This window comes from Carassius auratus, chromosome 25 (assembly GCF_003368295.1).
Source record: "Carassius auratus strain Wakin chromosome 25, ASM336829v1, whole genome shotgun sequence".
Classification (NCBI taxonomy): Eukaryota; Metazoa; Chordata; class Actinopteri; order Cypriniformes; family Cyprinidae; genus Carassius; species Carassius auratus.
In genome coordinates this window covers 7825049-7846580 of record NC_039267.1, presented here as the reverse complement: position 1 = coordinate 7846580, position 21532 = coordinate 7825049, and the positions used below count along the sequence as shown (strand labels likewise).

At 37.3% G+C, this 21532-nt stretch overlaps 1 protein-coding gene across 2 annotated transcripts in view; it reads left to right on the top strand.

Annotated features, from left to right (window-relative positions):
* Positions 1–21532, top strand: part of LOC113043179 (plexin-B2-like) — a 157078-nt gene that overhangs the window by 106737 nt on the left and 28809 nt on the right. For both annotated transcript variants that reach the window (XM_026202400.1, XM_026202399.1), the window contains 11 exons: positions 8028–9139; positions 10345–10533; positions 13104–13229; positions 13676–13776; positions 14535–14661; positions 15105–15261; positions 16279–16390; positions 16824–16935; positions 18826–18927; positions 20453–20545; positions 20950–21037. In XM_026202400.1, coding sequence (XP_026058185.1) covers positions 8030–9139; positions 10345–10533; positions 13104–13229; positions 13676–13776; positions 14535–14661; positions 15105–15261; positions 16279–16390; positions 16824–16935; positions 18826–18927; positions 20453–20545; positions 20950–21037 — 2317 coding nt within the window. In that variant the 5' untranslated portion in view covers positions 8028–8029. The remainder of the gene's footprint in view (positions 1–8027; positions 9140–10344; positions 10534–13103; positions 13230–13675; positions 13777–14534; positions 14662–15104; positions 15262–16278; positions 16391–16823; positions 16936–18825; positions 18928–20452; positions 20546–20949; positions 21038–21532) is intronic.

The window sequence follows — 21532 nt, the reverse complement described above, 5'->3', positions numbered from 1 at the left end:
TGGAAGAGTCTACAAACACACACACACACACATCCAGAGCTCAGACACTACTCGTTTCTGACCTTTGACCCTGATTTCACAAGCCAAACAAAAACTCGCCCTCCTCCTTTCTCTCTCCTGCTGCTATATTTGGAACCGTGTACTGTGCCTACAATATGCAAGAGTAATTGTTTCAGACAGTAGTACTGTGAGCCACATCGACCTCGTCATTTTAACGTTTTTAGTGCAGTTGAACTTTCTCTTTTATTTTGTTACATTCCCAGAATACATTCAAAACTCAAAACACTCTTCTTTTTAAATGTATCATTTAATTTCAAGCACCTCAGAAAAATCCTGCGGTAATGTATTACTCTTTATGTCATATACAGAGTAATGTATGAATATGTACATAGACACACATTTTTGATTGCCTTTATTTTTTATGCCTTGGTAATTACTGTTATTTCATATTTTAATTGTTTTATAATTACATTTTTATTTAATTTTTCTTATTGTTGTTTTTCTATGTGTAATATTTTTTTTCATACTGAAAAATTACCAGTTTTTTTAATTATTAATATTATTATTATATTTAATTTAATTACATTACATACATTTTGTATTACTATTATTGTCATATATATATATATATATATATATATATATATATATATATAATGTAAGTTCTATTATATACTATTGTTTCATATTTTCATTCTTTTATTATAATTTTTATAAATAAATAAAATTAAGAATTTATATATTTTATCTTTATCTTTTTTATTTTTATCTTTTTCAAACTGGGAAATTATTGTTCTTATTGGTATTTCAACATTATTTTATTATAATTGTTATTTTTGTGCTTTTGCTTTTATTCAGACTGTGAAATTATTGTGGTTATTATTATTTTTTCATTACTTATTTTTTGTTTTGTTTTGCAATGACCAAAGTACATTATTTGTTATTACAATTACATTTATTTATTTATTTATTTATTTATTTATTTATTTATTCATTCATTCATTCATTCATTCATATGGGGGGGTTGTTTTTTTTTTAGAAAAAAATTCACATTATCTTAGTATTACTCCCATCAATAAATCTTTCCAAAAGGCAAAAAATGAGAAACTCCTCTCAGTTCTCAGTAAAATGGAGGCGTAGAAGAAGAATCAAGCTTCACGGTTCCACTGGCTTAATAGATGCAAAGCTACATCATTAGAGACAATAAGGTGTGTAATAGATTCACTGTGGCATCACAGTAGTTCCAAGTGTGTGACTGGAAAATGAGGGGAAAAGAAATGAGAAATCGGAGAGAGAGAAAGGCACAGAGGAAAGGATGGACGGATAATCGAATTGGATTGGCGGAGAATTTCTCTCCACCGTTCCATATTTAATCTTGTTTGGCCTGGGCCAGCTGTGTCTGCCGTCCACACACACTGCCCGTATTCCCAGTGGAGATCCTGCTCAGCCAGAAGGTGCAAAGAGGACCAGTAAGAGCTGGATCCAATCCCAACATGCAGACGGATACGTGTGTGTGCAGGAACACATCTGGCGGCGGTGTTGAGTGGAACAATAAACGCTCAGATGAGCCCAAACGTGGATGGGCATGGTGCTCTAGTCCTCCGGCCAGTTTGTTAATGGCTCTCACCGCCGGCCCGGTCACCATGGCCAACCGCTTGCGTGCTCCATCAAATGAAAATAAATGAAGAGGCGGCCGGGATAATCACTCTTATGGAAATTCAATGGAGTCTGTGACAGGAACTTTCAGAGGTGTTGCGCTCCCAGGAGCCGCGCGCTCCCCGCTGACCACATCCAGCTCTGTGATTTCATTTATTTAATGTGCTCTTCATTTTCTCTTGAAAACCACTGTGAGTCATTCTCTCTTTCTTTTTGTGAAAAAGCCATGAAATCATGTCTTTGTGGCTTTGAGGCTGATATCTTAATGCTTGTATACTAACAATGCACAGTCTTTCTCTGGGAGAATTAATCAAAAATGAATTACTCATTGTTTTATACTATCCAGTGCTGAAATGAAAACATCCAAGGATGGGACCATTATTTCGGTGTATTATTTTGTTTTCATTCCTTATTTATTTTTTTACATTTCTGGGATACTTTTAATGGTGATATGTCAGACTTGACATTGCAATAAGCTCTTTGCTGATTGGCTTCTGCGACAATGCATTCTGTGAATTTTCAGCTCAAGTAAAAAAAAAAAGAATGAGCTAAAGTCACGATTGAGCCGTATATCGCGTTATTTTCATTATCTGTTAGTTGTAATATTATTATTTTTTGCTTTTGCCATTTTACCAAATTTCCATTATTCATCTTATTTTTTTTTATTATTATTATTTTGATGGGATTTTGGCTGCATTCGTTCATTTATTAGTTGAGGGCATTTACTTGGAATGTAGACTGGAAATGTGCTATTATTTAATTTACCTCATTTTATTATTATCATTATTGTTATTATTATTATTGGGTGTATATTACTAGGAATCAGACTGTGAAATTATTATTAGTTTATCATCAGTTTTTTTATTTAATTGTATTGTCATCATTATTATTATTATTTGCGTTTTTTATTTTTGATTGCTTTCAGATGAACTTAAAAGTTGGCAACCCTGATATCATTTGTAGTTATTACAATAACATTAACCATTCAGTGTTTGAGTCCGTTTTTTGTGCACTTGAAGGCTTGAACTTGACTGCTTCCTATAATCTTCAGGGCCCCAGGTGAAAGTGGACTTCCCTTAAAGTGGCACACGGCGAATCTGAAAGCCTGCGAGATCTAACAAGGCCATTTTTCCTACAAACGCCTGTTTCGTAACACCGCTCCGAGCCGAAGGTGTTTTGTTCCTTCGCCTGACTGGGGAGAAAACGGGATTATCTCTCTCAGGCAATAATAAACCTACGTTAATGAGTCGTCTTTTCTCTCTCTCTGTCTCTCTCCTGGAGGTAAACCCCTCTGTTCTTCAGCACAGTTATAATTTAACACTCCTGGCTCTCCGCTCTGATTCTTCCAGATGTTTTTGCTTCACTAGCGCATTTCTAGTTTGGTTATAATTTATCAGACAGGTTTTGAGACTGCGTTTGCCCTTGGCTAATCCAGCATCTATCCTCAGGTAAATTAGAAGGAGTGTGTTATCCGTCAGCCCTCGATGTATCTGATGTGGCGGGGGTCATGATAGAGCAGGCCTCAGCGGCTGTTGAGTCCTGCTGCGCCGGTGTTGCATGATGTCGAGCCGCGGCACTTTGATCCTGCGCAAATTTCAGGATTAGCAGCCGGATTAGCGGCGCGTGTGATGGATGAAAGAGCCTGGCGCATAGGGACAGGAGACCGGATCCGCACGCGATGACCTATAACCGCACATCTGAGGGAATTTGTATGGCAACAGACGGTTTTTGGGGTTGGATGTGAGTGATTTGCATGCATAAGCGAGTGAATCTTTGAAGCTCCATGCCGTACAATGAGAGAGAACAGGGAAGAATTTGGTCGGCCTACTCAGATTTTAAAGACTCTCGAAGAAGTTTGTGTCAGGGAAAAGTTTCCCTTTGCATGTTTTAATAAAAAGGTTTTTGTCTTTCATCGTGCTTAAACAAGGGAGTGCCAGGCTCGTTGAGAAGCCTTTTATTTTACCGCTGGCTTTGCCCCAGATACCTCCTGTTCGTTTGGAGTGCACTTCAGTGTGTGTGTGTGTGTGTGTGTGTGTGTGTGTGTGTGTGGTGTGTGGGGTCGGGTGGGGGTTATAAATGTTGTGCCATGTGATAATGTCCAATCATGTAGTTATGTCGTTAATAAATAAAACGAGTATAATGTATGCACTTGACCTTACATGTTAGGTCATTAAGTATGTAAGATAATGCATGTAAACTCAGTAAGTTGTCATCAGTGAACAAATTTAAAGGGGCAGTTCACCCAAAAAAGAAAATTGTCAACATTTACTCACTCTCGTCTTGTTCCAAACTTGTATGAGTCTGTTTCCTCTGTTGAACACAGAATTTGATTTTTCAGTAATGTGGGTAACCACATTTCTCTTTAAAGCAGTCTTTCTTTCCTGCACTGTGATCATTTCAGGTGTATTTTGTAAATTTCAATTTGTAGTGAACCTATGTGTATCCAGGGTGTTCTCAGTGGTTGCTAGGGTGATCTGGGTCATTATTAAGGAAATTAAAGAAATTATTTTGAGTGGTTTCTACAGTGTTCTAGGACATTTTTTTGGGTTGCTCTGGGACGTAAGTAGACTGTTGAAGGTGATTTCTGGGGTGTTCTACAGTAAGTGGTTGCTAGGGCATTACTAGGCTGTTCTATATAGTATCAAGGCTGTTTTAGAGAGTTTCCAGGCTGTTCTGGACAGTTGCTAGGGTGATCTTTGTCATTACAAAGGTTCTAAGGGATTTACTAGGCTGTTCTAAATTACCATGGTGTTATGAGTGGTTACTAGGGTTTTTAGGAAATTCTTAGGTTGCTTTGGGCCAATAGTAGACTGTTCTAGGTGATTGCGGGGGTGTTCTACAGGAAGTGGTTGCTAGGGTGTTGTTAGGCTTTTCTATATGGTATCTTGGGTGTTCTAGGGTGATTCCGGTCTGTTCCTAGGCCGTTTCAGGGAGTTTCCAAGCTGTTCTGAGTGGTTGCCAGGGTGTTCTCGGTGGTTGCTAGGGTGGGCGTTCAAAGCTATTTCCAGGCTGTTATGGATGGTTGCTAGGGTGATCGGAGTCATGAAAGGATGGTCTAAGGGATTTCTAGGGTTTTCTGAGTGGTTGCTACAGTGTTCCAAGGTGTTTACAACTTTCCATGTTGTACAGAGTGGTTACTAGGGAGTTTCTTGGGGCTTTCTAGAGAGCTTTGATGTTCTGGTGTTGTTGTTTTTTATTTTTATGATGACATGGAAGTTGCTAGTGATGTTTTAATGCTTTTCTGTAGTGTTTTTGGTGGTTGCTTGGGTGTTATTGGAAGTTGTTTTGCTGGGGTGCTTTAGGAGGTTACCAAGGCATTGGTGTGTGTTGGGGTATTAAAGGGAGTTTCTGGATGTCTTGGGTGGTTTCTAGGCTGTTTTAAAGGGTTTTCAGGGTGTTCTTTGAAGTTGTTATGATGTTCTATGTGGTATCCAGGGTGTTGCTAGGGTATTCAAGGGTGGTTTCAATCTGGGGGGTTGCTAGAGTGTTCTAAGGGGTATCTAGGGGGTTTCTAGTGTGCTCTGTGTAGTTGCTAGTGTTTTAAAGGGTGTTTATGGCTCTATGGTCTTTTTTTATTAATTTTTTTTATTTTCTGGGTAATTTCCAGGATGTTCTAAGTGGTTTCTGTGGTTGCAAATTTTAAGTCTGATTGCTTAGATAAGTAACAGCGTACCTATTTTCAATAAACATCATTATGTTAGAGGTCCATGTCTGTTGGACACACCCAAAGTTTGAGCAATAGTAAAAGTGTTTGATCAGTCAAGCGCTACTAATCAACCTCACCTTTATACTCAACCAAGAAACTCAACAACCCGACAAATTAGCACTTGAATCCAACGCTTTGTCGTCTGCCTTAATTGAGACAGACGGCTAAGTTTTCTCCAAGGCTGCTCTCCACACTGACGGCAATAACAGAATTAATGGACGCAGGCCAGTGTGTCTTGACCTTCTGTCCTGCATTACGAACACACACGTCAGGGTAATTGGATCCCTGAAGATATATGTGTGATTCTTAAGCGAAGTCTCTGACGCTGATCTATATGTCCACGTCCCATTTCCTTTGTGTCCATGAGCTCAGTATTGAGTTAGAGCTGCTGAACTGTCCTTTCAGGTCTAGCCCTATCAGTAAATGCTGTCATTCATCTTCGTAGATTAGAGGTTAAATATTATATGATTCCTTTCAAGCACCTGCAGGCAGATGCATGGAGATGGTCTTAGCTTCAATAGTGCTCCGAAACCCAATCCCAAAGTAAATCTCTGAGCAAAATTTGATTGTTCACAGATTGGTGCTTCTCAGGAAGCTTATTAGAATTTGCAGCATCAACTTTGCATGAGATGTTTCTCCAAAAGTAATAGATGCAAATAAGACATTGAAGGATCAACTTCATCCTAGATGTTTCGCCTCAGATTCCTGAAACAGGCACAAATATAGGAGGAGATGGGGAAGATGTGGATGGATTACTTGATCTCAGATTATCTGGCTTTGGGAGACTTCAAGTCTGAGTACAGATAAATTGTTGAGATCTATTTTAAATGTTTAGAGGATGCTCTTAAGATTACTATTGTATTTTTGTGAATAGTGTGGCGAATAGAATATTTATTCTAAGCAAAATTCTCCTTCTGAACTCCGTTTAGGGCCAGATTTACTAAATGGGGCAAATTAACGTTAGACCACAATTCAATTAAAGTGCAGATGGGAGGGGACGATTCTACAGGTGATTTACCAACAAGTAAACTAAAGTCTCAATCTGCTTTTGATTTAATCTGCTCTCAAATTCACTCATAAGCAAAAGACTCAGTGTGGTCTTCATTTGAGCTCATTGCTGTTTAGGAGAAACAACTGAGATGTTACAGAAACCTCATTTGTGATTTATGTTTGTGATTAACTTTGGGACACAAGCAAAAGTCAAAATCTTCTCTCAATTTAATGTCTTTGTTGTTTAAGGAAAACACTTGAGATGTTACGAGATATGTTGCGTTGTTTCTTCTCTACAGTGTCAGTCACAACTCCAAACACATTAAGAATTCTCTTTACTGAGAAACAACTGAGACAACGCAGAGATCCCATTGGATGGTTAGTCACACTTTGCACCAATCTACACCTGATTTCCACCCAAACTGCTGCAGTACAGTACAAGAGCAAAAACGTCCTCAGGACAAAGTAAAAGAATAACAAACCACTTCCCGAAAAGAGGACGAGCGACGTAAACCAATTTAAGCCACCATTCTAAATTAAAAAGAATTGTTTAAGGGTATGAACTAAAAAGGGCAGCTACATTTACGTGAAGAAATGGAATTTGTAATAAATGAGTTCGTGATCAGCAGGGAGAAGGTGAAAAAAAGATGAAAATTGCCAATAGAAGGGCAGGGGTTTTTATGTAAATGAATGCGAGAGCTGAAATTAACTCAACCCTCAGGGTGAGTGCGTTATCACTTCCCTGCGTCGATGGAACTCCAGGGAATGGCAGGTTAACATCATAAAACAGCCAGCCAGGTTTGAGCCTCGTCAGGCTATTTAATTTGAAGAATGTTTCTCCGAAGGGATGAATGGGCTGAGAGATTGAGTGTTGTGGTTGAATCCACCTGTAGTGACCTTCACCAACTGTTGTAGTGCTCATGTGTATGCGTGTTCACTTTGTGGACACTTTTTCACCTTTCTTTTTTACAGCAGTCGATGCCATCCTGCTTGCTATGATGTTCTGTGTGGTTGCTATTATGTACTGAGTCATTGTTCTAAAGAGTTTCAATTGGGGCCAGGGGTTGTTAGGATGTTGCTCTAGAATTGCTATGTTTTAGTGGGTGTTTATGTTATGGTGTGGACTTTAATATGATGTTCTAGTGATTTTGTTTATGTTTTGGAGGTTGTTATGGTGCTTCTAAAATGTTATAATTGATTTCTGTGGTGTTTTGGGTTGTACTAAGAAGTTTCCAGGGTGTTCTGTGGAGTTTCAATGAGTTTTTAGGGTTTTGCTAGGGTGTTCTAGGAGGTTGCTAAAGCATTCTGAGGGTTGGTAGGGTATTGCTGGAATGTTTTATTGGATTGCTGTGATGTTTTGAGTGGTCTCTATGATGTTCAAGCGGTTTTCTATGATGTTCAGAGTGGTTGTTCTAAGAAGTCTCTGCAGTGTTTCAGTGGGTTGCTAGGTTGTGTTTGTTTTCTTGGTGGTTTCTAGGGTGTTGCTAGCGTGGTTGCTAGTTGTTTTTACAGTTTTAAACCATATGAGCAACATTAATAGTAATGTAATAAGCATAAACCTCAATTTTATACTTTCTTAACCATGCATTTCAATGCCCCAACAAATTGTCACCACAACATCTGAAATTTGCATCTTGTAATTTGTCCTAATTCAAACTATTTTGTATTTTTCCAGCAATGGCCACGTGGTTACAAGCTGTCCTACTGGTGCTACAAGTAACCACTGCATCTTCTGAAGAGCCCATACTGGAGTTTTCCACCGATACACCCATCAATAATGTGGCGCAGGACCCGCAGACTGGCCGTATTTACCTGGGTGCTGTCAATGCCATTTATCAGTTGAACTCTTCATTGTATCTTGAGGCCAGAGCTGAAACGGGGCCCAAGAAAGATGCGAGGGGTTGCACCCCTCCTGTGTCTACTTGTCAGGACCTGAAAGACACCAACAACACCAATAAACTCTTGCTGGTTCATTCGGATAACGGGTCGCTGATAGTCTGTGGGAGCTTATACAGAGGAATCTGCTCTCTGCTCAACCTCACTAACGTCAAAGAGCAGATATACTACAGCGACAGCAAAGGGGAGCGGACCTATGCCGCCAGCACAGAAGAGCACGTTTCCGTGGTAGGAGTCATGGCCGTGCTTGAAATTGACAATAAACCATTCAGCGTCTTTTTAGTCGGGAAGGGCTACGGAAGCATGGATAGCTCCAAACTCATCAGCACCAGAATCGTGCAGAACTACCGTGAATGGGTGGTGTTTGAGAGCATCATCGAGGCGTCTACGGTCCAGGCGGTTCCCTTCGTGCCCAAGTATCTTCACGACTTCCGCTTCGCCTTCAAAAATGACAACTTTGTCTACTTTCTCTTTTCACGCACTCTCGGCAGAACAGACAACAAGAACTTTACTTTCGTTTCGCGCCTCTGCGAGAACGACAATCACTATTATTCGTACACGGAGCTTCAGCTTAGTTGTGGTGTGAAGAATCGTTACAATAAAGTCCTGGCCGCATATTTGACAGACCCCGGGAAAGAGCTGGCCCAGGCCATGTCTGATTCCGGAGATTACGGGAATGTCCGGGAATGGGATAAAGTCTTGTTTGTGGTGGCTAGCTCGGAGGAAGGGGCCACCGAATCAGCTCTGTGTATGTATCCCCTTAAAAACATCAACCAAAAACTCTTGGCCATCGTTACCGCATGCTACACGAACAATGGCAAGATTGACGACAGATTAGTTGTGGAGAGTCCCTATACGTCGAGTAAAGATGAGCCATGTGTCAAACATGATGTGAGTAGCAGCTTTTCATAATATTGATCAAAGAGGAAAATTTATTTCTTGCCAACTGACAGTGTTTAGCGTAGCTTTAATTTATTCATTTTATTTGATATTTTGATATTTTAATTGATTTCTACATTGATACCCGTTATTTACAAGGAAGTTGTCCCAGTGGTGTACCAAATCCTGCCAGATTATGCATCACCTCGTTAAAATTTCCTAATCCCAACCCCACCCCTAATTCGAAAACCCCTCCCCCACACCTACTGCTTAACCTACTGTACCAATACTAGGGGATACATAATCTAGCAGGCTGCAGAATTCTGCACGACATCGTCTACTAGGCTATTGCATGTGAGGATCATTTATAGCCTTTTCTCACAGCAGCTGAAATAAAGGTATCATTTTGATGGTGGATGGTAATCCAAAAAGGATTATTTGCTTATGAAATACATGTGAATGATATTAAATTATATTCCAGTTTTAAATGTGCTTCTGATACCAGATTACGGTTTTGATTTTAAAGACAATCAGTTCGAAGGGAGCATAATTAGCTTTTTGGGTTAAAAGAATTTATTAATGTGAAATTTGAATGGTATTACAATTAGAGATTAGACTGTACAGAAATTGAAATCTACACACTATACTCAGTCGGACCTGTGCCAGAGTACAACCCACACAAAGAAGATAATTCCACACACAGCTGCAAATGCAGATTTTAAAACAGAGATGGTGACAAAGAGGCAAAACTTACGGACTGCAGCTTTAAATATATATATATTTTTATATTAATTTAAGAGATGATTTCATCTATTGATCAAACACTTTGAACCCTTTGAAACTTAGTTATATTTATAAAAAATGAATAAATGTATATATTTTTTAAAACTTGAATGTAAACCAGCTCCACAATTTTGAGTGATTTCACTACTGCTAAAAATGTGTTTTGGAAAAACTACAGCAAAAAAGAAATTATTTTTATGTTCTTTACATACAGCATCCAAAGGGTAGAGATTTACAAAATGTGCTCTTTTATAACCCCTTTAACTTCTGTGATGCTGTGAAAGAAAATACTAGGAATAATTTTTTAGAGCTGGAGCAAGTTATTATATTTTGATGAAAGATTAACAAGACAAGGCCAGTAGCGTATAAATAGCACATTTTGATATCATGTTTATTTTAGTGTCTGTTTCCCTAAACTCTTTGTTGTCTTGCAGAAAGATATATTGAACCAGAACAAGTGCGGAGCAGATTTTCTCCCATCTCCATTGGCCAGTCGACAGGAGTTTGCCTTGAAGGCCAATCCGGTCTTCATCAGGCAGAACCTGCTGACCGCAGTGGCTGTGGCTGTCGAGAATGATCATACCATTGCTTTTCTGGGACACAATGCCGGAGAGGTGATCAAGGTGAGATAAGGGTGCACAAAACCTTATTCTGAGGTGCTATAACCTATAGCTTTGAGGTGTTTCACCACTCTCTGGAAATAAAAGTAGGAATGTATTTAAAGTTATGTAAGAAAAACACCTCTGAATGTGAAATATAAAGAACTGGTTTATAAGGGATATCATTTGACCAACAATGAAAACCATGTGCACACCCTGAAGCCATTGCAAATCTCTCTGGAGCTTAAAGAATATTTTTTGTTTAGTTCTATTTATAACAGTAACTGGGTTTCCATCCAAAGATGAGAATTTAACTTATGCCACAGAATTTAAATATTGCGTAAAACATTTGCGAAAAAAGGTTAGGTTAAGGTTTCCATCTAAAGAGTGAAAGAGAACAAAATCATCAATTCCTGATAAACTGTCACTAAATATCACTAAGAAATTGAGATGGCACTGTATATAATAATTTTCATACATAAAAAAGTAAATGTGGACACTGCTTTCGGAGGTGAATTTTTTATAAGACAATGAATACTTTTAATTTAAGAATGAGCATAACAACATTTCAGATGTCGAGCAACAAGATTTGTCCACTGGTTAGTGGTTAGTCAGGCATGTCGTCCCATAGCGTAAATACACTGAACAAAATGATAAACACAACACTTTTGTTTTGGCCCCGTTTTTCATGAGCTGAACTCAAAGATCTAAGACTTTTTCTATGTACACAAAAGGCCTGTTTTTCTTAAATATTGTCTAAATCTGTCTAAAACTGTGTTAGTGAGCACTTCTACTTTACCGAGATAATCCATCCACCTCACAGGTGTGTATCAAGATGCTGATTAGACAGCATGATTATTGCACAGGTGTGTCTTAGGCTGGACACAATAAAAGGCCACGCTAAAATGTGCAGTTTTATGACACAGCACAATGCCACAGATATCGCAAGTTTTGAGGGAGCTTGCAATAGGCATGCTGACTGCAGGAATGTCCACCACAGCTGTTGCATGTGAATTGAATGTTCATTTCATAAGCCATCTCCAAAGGCGTTTCAGAGAATTTGGCAGTACATCCAACCGCCCTCACAACCGCAGGCCACTTGTAACCACACCAGCCCAGGACCTCCACATCCAGCATCTTCACCTCCAAGATCATCTGAGACCAGCCGCCTGGACAGCTGCTGCAACAATCAGTTGGAATAACCAAAGAATTTCTGCACAAACTGGATGGCAGATAGAGTATATGGCGGTTTGCTGATGTCAACGTTGTGGATCGAGTGGCCCATGGTGGTGGTGGGTTTATGCTATGGGCAGGTGTATGTTACGGTAAATGGTGGTCACAATTACTGACTGGTTTCACCCAGCATCTTCAAAAGTCTCAGATCTTCAAGTTCAGCTCATGAAAAATGGGGGCAAAAGTGTTGCATTCATAATTTTTTTTCAGTGTACCTTTGTGAGGTATTTATTCAGCATCTCCCATTATTCGCATTAACCTTTTTTCGCAAATTTTCAATTTCCATCACTTTTTTCTGATGCGATACTTCAAAATGCACATAAAACAGTATGATACAATCATAGCTAATGAAACAGAAATTTACTTTATAGATAATAAAAATATACAAATCATAAAAGATGACCATATGACTTATGTACTGTATTCTTCAGTCATGTAATTGTTTATGGGGAATTTTTATGAGGAAAAGCTCAACATTTAAGTATTTTCCTTTGTTCATGTTCGAAGTAGCAATGTGAATGAATCTTCTGAGTCAGTTGAATCTTTTCAGTGAATCATATAATGCACTATACACTATACAAAAGATTCATTCGTGAATTAAACTGATTCTGTTCTCGAGTTCAACTCTATGATTGCTAGTGATTACCTGGAAAAGAGCAACCAGCAAAGTCATACTGGTTTGAAACAACACGAAGAGACGTAAATGACACAATCCTCATTTTTGAGTGAACTAACCCTTTAACTAACTTTTCCTCAATGTAAAAATAACCAAAAATTGACAGCCTGTAGGAGGACGCCGGAAAGAGGCCTTGTTAAGGAAATGTTGAAGAAATTTAAGACAACCAATTAGCGAACCGCTACAACCAGCTGGCTACCCGGTGTCACACACCTGATTTAGCATGCGCATCACAAAGCTGGAGTTTAGGCTTTGGCAGGTGAGGTGTAGCGAATGTCTGACAGAGGGATGAAAGAGAAAAAGATATTGCTGTCACAGAACCCAGACACAACTAAACACGTTAGACGATATAATAGAAATAATGAACCTCTCGCTCCACTTGAGTCCAATTCGTACATCCCTATAAAAAGGCTTTGTTAGAGCTGATTATCTGTACCATAGACTGATGAAATTGAGCGATAGATAGATAGATAAAAACAGTCTAGCAAACGGAGTCGGGTTTTATGGTCATTATGCGTCTTGTAGGCTATTATTTGGAGGTTGACGGGTTGTCAGGTGCGGCTCAGGTGCGTGGGACGCACTGAAGGGGTTTTGTGTGGTCCGTAAATATGACAGATGTGTCCTGTCCTGTGCTGGGCTGTTTAATTGTGGGTTTCTCTGTGTCTATTGTTCTCTCTTTACCCAGGTACATTTGTCAAGCCAACCAGAGGCGTACAACCCCGGTCCAGGCTACAAAACCAGCGGATACATAAATAAGAACCTTTTCTTTGACAAAGCCCAGGCACACTTGTACATCACCACTGAGAAAAAGGTACGAGGCTGGAGTCATTTATCATAGACGGTGTACTAGGTAGTGGCTCGTTGATTATCGCCGCCTCAGGAAACACATGATTGCGACTATTTCAGCGCATTGTGTTGTTACGCCTCCTGCTGGTGTTGAAATATATGTTATTATCAATAAAGTGTACGTCCTGAGCTTATGACCTTAAGGTGGTGTAGTTCTAGTATTGAAATTATGTGCTGTTTGCGGTCTTCTCTGTAATTTTCTGCATTTAATTAGGCTCTAATCTTCATTTAGAACTGATTTACTTAAAAAAAAAAAACTACTTTACTTTTTATGGCTTTGACTATTTTCTCCTTGGGTCTTTTTAAAATCTGTTGAATTGCGACTGGTTTTGTATTGCATCCTTTAGATGCATCCTAGCACCACTGAGTGCGACTTTACTTTAATAATGTCATTGTTTTGCGGTCGTGCAGATCACAAAGGTGCCCGTACAGGCCTGCCATCTGAAGTCAGACTGCCAGTCGTGTGTCGCTCAGAGAGATCCGTACTGTGGCTGGTGTGTCCTGGAGGGAAGGTACCCAGATTTTTCGACTTGAAATTGTGCTTATGTCTAAGTTTATTACGTTTGAATCCACTGAACTTGACAAATAAAATAGGAATAAAATAAGTAATAATAATGAAATCTATTATAAATAAAATAATAATAATAAAACTAAAATATGCATGCAAAATAATATATTATATATTTATTTTATATTTATATATTATATTTAAAAAATATATATGTTTATTTTTTATTACTGTGTATACTGTATGTAGATTTATTTTTACTTAAACAATTTAATTAATAATTTTTACTGTATTCCTTTATATTCTTTTAAATGTGAACTGATTGTATTTTTTCCGATTGTTATATATTTTATATATTTAAATAGCATTTTTTCTGATTTTTATATATTTACAAAATATATATATACAAATATATATAAATTTACTTTTTTGACAAAAAATGCTTTGCTGTGTTCCTGTGGCTCAGTGGTAGAGCATTGGGTTAGCAGCACAAAAGGTTGTGGGTTCGATTCCCAGGGAACACACATACTGGTAAAAAAATAAATAATGTCTAGAATGCAGTGTAAGTCGCTTTGGATAAAAGCGCCTGCTAAATGCATAAATGTAATCTACAATGATTTTATTGTATTATTTACAGAATACAAAATTGCAATGTTATGACTCAGTTATTGTGTTTTCCCTGAACATAAGTGTTGTATTATAATATTGTTGCATTTAATTGCATGAGGAGTGTTATGTTCTAATGCGTTATTGATTGCGTAGATGCACCAGGAGATCGGAGTGCAGTCGCGCGGAGGAGAAGAACGGTTGGCTGTGGAGTCCGATCCAACAGTGTGTGAAAATCGTCTCTTTCCACCCGCCAAATCTCAGCTGCTTGAAGTCCCAGCAGGTACCAGGCTGAGTGTCGCGGACACAATTACCAGAGCCTTATTTTTAAACCAGACTGCTCAGCGCTGATTATGAGAAAAAAAGCTGAGCATGACTCCCACACAATGAGGCCATATTGGTGAACAGACGGTGAAAACACAATGGGCGCCGATGGCGTGTTTCGAATGCTGTTGTAAAGGTGCTGCTGTTGTGTTTTGAGCGTGTATTCTCTGATTACGGGACGTGTGTGTGAAGAGGGCGCTTCTAGCTGACTTATTGAGAGAAATGTTGTTAATTGTTCAAGAGCACTCTTATGAAATCTTACCAATTATTCAGTCACCTCACTTTAATCTGTGTCAGTGTAATCTGTATATGTAATAGTATCAAAGAGTTCAGATTGAAATGATGGATTGTTTTGCTCCTTTCTCTCATATCAGAGTTGAGAGTTTGTTCAATGTCCCTCAGGTTGAGATAAACGTCCGAGCGCTGCCGGTCCTCAGAGATTCAGACCGTATCCACTGCACCTTTGGCTCTTATCAGAGCGTCGCCAGGATGGTGGACGGCAGAATCAGTTGCCGCTTGCCTGAACAGCATCTTATACCAGCGACACCTGCGCACCAGGGTACGTCACCGCCCTGAATGAATGGTTTAGTACTCTAGCCCTAATGATGCTATCTATTCCTGAAAGCATCTCATTTTGTATTACATTTCAATCACATGTATTTACAATTTTCGTTCAATTATTTATTATTTCATTTACTTGGCTACAGTTGTTAAATTGAAGTATGATGTGGCTTTTAAAGCAGTAATTTAAATAAATAAAAAATGTGATTGGTAATTCAAGATTTTATATATTATAATGTTATTACCATTAATACCATTAATAAAATTAATATATTTTTTTTATATCTATCTTTTTATTCTTGTTTTTAATTTTTTCATTCATTTATCTTTCCAAACATTTATTAAAATTATTGTTATTATTATTACTAGAATTTTTCTAATTCATATAATGTCGCAGTCCAGTTCTTGAAATGGTCCAGAATTATGTGGGATTTAAAAGAATAGTCTTAAATCTTAAATAAATTTTTTTTAATTTATATATATATATATAGTAATAAACAATTTTATTTTTATTTTATTAAAATTGTCATTTATTTAAACAAATGTTAAAAATATGCAAGTACAATGTATTTTGATAATTTATATTTTTCCTTTTATTATATTTTATATTTTATTTTCATGCTATTTCAAACCTGTATTTTGTTAATATCATGAAATTTCACACTGGTTTTCAGCATTTCATAGTAACCATATCTGTCAAGCTACTAAAAGAAGACTGTCTGACTAATCTTCTCCTCCGTTTAGCTGTCTAATTTGTGAACGAATCACTATTTTGAGTTGTTTCTTTCCCCTAAATCAGTTGATTTGCTTAAAAAAATCTGACGATCGCTTTAATTTCAGTCTGTCCTCATCCAGTAGTTCAAGTAATTCATAAAACTACTTCAAGTCCACTTACAATGTTCATCAGGAATTCTTAAGGCTATTTTGCTACTGTATCCTTAAGACTTTGAGGCTGATGACCTTTGCTATGATTGGTTAGCACCTTCTCCTGACCCTCTCTGTGCATTTGTTGCAGATTTCGTGGCGGTTCCGGTCCACATCTTTGTGAACGGTAGCGTGGAGGTGGCGTCCAGCGAGTACAAGTTCTACAACTGTGCAGCGACAGTCCGGAAAGCAGAAAATACGCCGTACGTTAGCTGTGTGGGCTCCTATTGTCAGCGAGTGTGTGTCTCCGCTTTATGCTGACACCACTGTGTGTATAATGAATACGAGCATCTGTAACGATGAGGTTTACTCATAAATTGTAATGCATCACTGAAGCTGGAATTGAATTTGCTTCTATAGAGACTTGCTTACGTTTTTTTTTCTCTCTCCAAGAGCAGGAAATTGCTTTCGTTTCTCATTCATTCATCACACATGAAAGTCGATCCCTCATCTCGTTTTTTTTCCCCTTCTCCTTGTGTTTTTTAAGAGCTCTGGGACATTGCTGATGAATGAGTATTATTTGAAGTGCACCGGGACTATATGCTTTTACTCCAAACATTTACACACTGATGAACAATGTAACTAGAACTCTGATTTGAAACCTCTGCTTTAATCGCTCGGCGTGTTTCTCCGCAGATGCACTTCCTGTGTAAGCAGCGCTTGGGGATGCCAGTGGAACATTGTGGCTCATACCTGCACGGATCTGAGCGATGCAGAAACCGGCGCCAATATAATCAAACACAGACAGGTACTGAACACAGAACCAAATGAGCTCACACGCACCATTTTCTTCCTTTTTATCAGTATTACAGTCCATTACACGCCTCACTTAGTACACATACACTACTGGTCAGAAAAGGGTTTTTTGTAAGGAAATTAATACAGAAATTTTATAAGAATGCATTATATTGATCAAAAGTAAAACATTTATAATGATAAAAATATATATATATATTTGAATAAATTATAAATGTATGCATATAGCAGACACTTTACAGTGCATTCAGGCTAAAAAATGTTTTTACTTAACATTTATTTAAATTTATATTTATATATTTAAGAAAAATCTTCTATTCAGCAAAGAATCCTAAATTAAAAGAGATAATAGAAATATTAATTTTATAATAGAAATATTAATAATACAATAGAATAGAACAGAATAGAATAGAAATCAAATAGAAATAAAGATACCAAATAAATGCAGCCTTGGTGAGCATAAGAGAATTCTTTCAAAAACCTAAAAAAAATGTAACCAAATAAAACCCCTTAAAACCAAACCAACTTTTTACTGATTTGTACGATAACAAAGCATCATAAAATGTATTCAATTCTAAAAAATAATGGTGAAAAGGTGTTCACAACCATTGTTCTTCATTCAGCATTTTTGAAAGGAAACAGAAAGAAATGCATCTGCTGGCCATCCTTGAGTTGTTTGAACTGCCAGCGTTGTCATAATGATGTCATCTGTAAAGGATAATTGTTTATGAATGCATTTGATAACGTTTTAAGGAATGGTTCACCCAAAAATAAAAATGTGCTGAAAATGTACTCACCCTTAGGCCATTAATATCAGATTTGGAGAAATATGTAGCATTGCATCACTTGCATAGCAATGGGTCCTCTATGAGTGTTATTATTTTATTATAAACTCGCAGTTTTTCACTTCACCAGTCATTAACTGATGGACTGGAGTGGAATTAATTACTTGTGGATTGTGGTGATGTTTTTATCAGCTGTTTGGACTCTCATAATGACGGCACCCATTCACTGCAGAGGATCCATTTCTGAGCAAGTGATGTAATGCCACATTTCTCCAAATCTGATGTAAAAACAAACCCATCTATATATTAGATGACCTAAATTTCTCCAAATCTGTTCTGATGAAGTAACAAACTAATTTACATCTTGGATGCAATTATTTTTTTTTTTTTGCTGTACTATTCCTTTAAGACCAGGAATGTGCATTAGACAAATAAAAACATCTTCTAAGCATTGCAGTATTGCAGATTAGGATACGTGCTAAAAACGACATGTATGAAAAAGCACACATCGAGAAAACGTCTCAGTGATGTATGTCTGCTATCAGCACCATTGATTTAGGCCACTTTCATGTGATTGTCGTCTTCAAACACCGTACCCAACTGGTCTAGATGTTTTATTTATTTATTTATTTTCTCAAAACCATTTCTTGAAGCATACAGCTGAATCATTATCGATATCCAGTGCCAGTGATTTCAGAAATGGTCTCCACACTCTTTGATATTTGCTGCTTCCTGGAACAGCCACACATGGCTGATGAAATGGACACAAACTAAATGACTTTACTCTGAAAGTTTTACTGCAAAACACATTAGCTGAATCAGCAAAATAAAAACGAAATGGAGGGGGAAAAATGGATTATATGCAATTATGCAATTAGACACAGTCGCCAATGTCAGTGAGTATATAATAGATTTCAGCTGTAAATAAACTGTTTTATTCATGCACGTCATCATAGTTAATGAGTTTTTCAGTTTCAATGGATGTTCATTAATTTTTGTCAGATGTAAATTAAAAATTGCTCAGAAAATTGCTGTGGATTAGTGTGGACTTCAGCAGATTCAACTTTCCTGAGTTCTCAGTCTCCTCTGTGTTCTAGAACAAGAGCTGTCCACGGTTCGAGAATCCAGATCCCGTCCTTATCCCGGTCGGATACAAAACCCGCATCAGTTTTGAGGGAATCAATCTGGACCCGTACAAGGTGACTTCTGTTTCTGCTCATCCTTCATTTTCAAGGTCACAAGACCATTCAAAGTCATTAAATCAATATATTTGTCTTGTTTCCCGACACGATTGTGTAGTATATTAATTAGGGCTGTTTAAGTTGATTTAAATGTGTTTGAATAAACCTCATGTGTTTATTAAGTAACCTAATAAATCACTAATAATATATCTAATATATATTAAAATATTGTACGTAATATAATATAATATGTATATTTTAATATATAATATAATATTTAAATTACAGTAATTATTAATTACATTACAGTTACAAAATATAAATAAATAAAAAATATGAATGAATACTAAAAGCATATATTAATGTTTATATTAATAACCTTACGCCTTTTTAAAATAATACAAAGACATTTTATTTATATAATCAATCATTTTATTTATGTAAAATTGACAACCCTAATATTAAGATATTCAGAGGTTATATCCATTGCCAAATTATTTTTATTTTATTATTATTTTTATAATATTTTTTTTATTTGTTGCTATTATTATTATTATCATCATTATTTATTAGAATTGTATTATATGAATCTAATTATTTAAATATATATATATATTGGAAATAAATAAAAAAAAGTTCAGCATTTATGAAATTATTTATATATTTGAAATCGAAACATCTCCAGCACTTGACCAACTAATACTAGCACTTTCTTAAAAATAAAAAAAAAACCTGGCTACGTGTTCTGTGCTAGACTAACTGAGACTTGTCATGGCACTTGTATACTGTTGTTGTTCTCTTGTTGGTCTGATTGCTTATATTGTTCTCATTTGTAAATTGCTTTGGATTAAAGCGTCTGCTAAATGATTAATTGTAAATGTGAATATTCTACACATGTATGTGTGTGTGTATAGTGGAACAGTATTAAGAACCGCTGCTGTAGAACGTTGACTAGGAAACTTGTGAATCCATTAGAATCATTAGAAGACAGAATCATGATTCATATATGAACATTTTTACGTGCACCTAGTTTTCTCTTCCTCTTCTCTAAAGCAGCACAGTATGGCCCCGCCCCCTTTGTTGCATGTTCCCAGGGGCGGGGTTTATCTGGGTTTGTGACATCACCAACCCGGGAAATAACTCGTTGTACTCCCTACGAGCCGTTTTTGTTGCTATTAAACTGCCAGAATTTTTAATTTCCGTCTGCATTGAACTTTCAGCGCCGCAAATTGCAGATATAGTTTATACTCAAACAGCAACATTACACACTAACTAACATACAAAAAAATAAAATCATACAAATCGCAATCAACCACCCCTTTAAAAGATTTTCTGAAGGGAAAATACTAAATGAGAAAAAGATTTTTGTCCGTGCACTTAAAATGCATTTCGTGATCGGTTATAAATCGTAATTCAGTTTCCTCTAAACAGATCTGTCTGATTTTTGCTTGTACTTTATTTCCAAATTTGTTTCTCCATAATTTCCTATCCTCTTACCTGTGCATAAATGCATTATTTTTTATTACGAATCGTGACACTTCAGGGCCGTGATTTCACCATCGGAACAGAGCTGATGAAGTTTGAGGAAGATGTCAAGACAGAGCCGGTTCCCTTCTACTCTTTCAGCGGTTATGTGGTTAGTTTCTCTCTCTCACACACACACACACACACACACTGATCTGTTTCTCTCTCTATCCACATTTTGATTGTTTTTCCTCTCCTGTAAATCTTTTTATATAAAAAGCTCTTGCTAAATGATACACAACCAATTACCACCGTAAAGAGACAGCTACCTCACTTCAGCTGCTCTTCTGGGAGTTTGAGATTATAGCTCCCCCTGTTGGAAAGTCTCCAACCTGTACTTCATCTCTAGTGTTTAATGTGGAGAGAGCTGCAAATACTGTTCAGCTGCTTTTTGACGTCCTGCCAAACTGCCCGTGGATACGGAGAGGATTTATTTTTTTACCTGAGATGAGCTTGTGTCCAAACGAGACGCTTCTGAAAGCGCGTCTGACTCGCTCTCTGATCTGTCTCTTCCAGTTTTCCTTTGACAAAGCTCACGAGACCAGCGTGCTGTTCCACGTAAGAGACAAAAAGACGGGAAAGAAGATCGACAGCAGTCTTAACGGTAATCACTCTCGCTTGCTTTTCATCATTTACTCAGCCATTAAACCTTTCGTCTGTGGAACATGAAAGGAGATATTTTGAAGAATGTGCTAGTTGCTCTTGTAGTGGAGTTAAGCTGAACGAGGGCAGAAGTTGTTAGGAAAAGAAAAGTACCATAAATGTTTCCTGAAATGGGATACACTATATTCCAAGTCATCTGAAGTCATTCAGTGGTTTTGAGTGATGAACTGATCGAAATTTGAGATGTTTTTACTTCGAATCTTCCCCTTTAAGGAAATGATTTGACTCTCATGAGCACTCAATGATCTGTCGGTGAGCTATCAGTTATCAGCTATCATATCAGTTTGGATATGATCATTTAGATTGGTTTCGTGAATCAAAAGAATGATTCATTCGTAGCTTAAATTCAGTTGTTTCACACTCAAAACCACTGAATGAGTTTAGAAGTCTTCACTATATACAGTAGCACACGAGTCACATGAACCATTTTAATGGT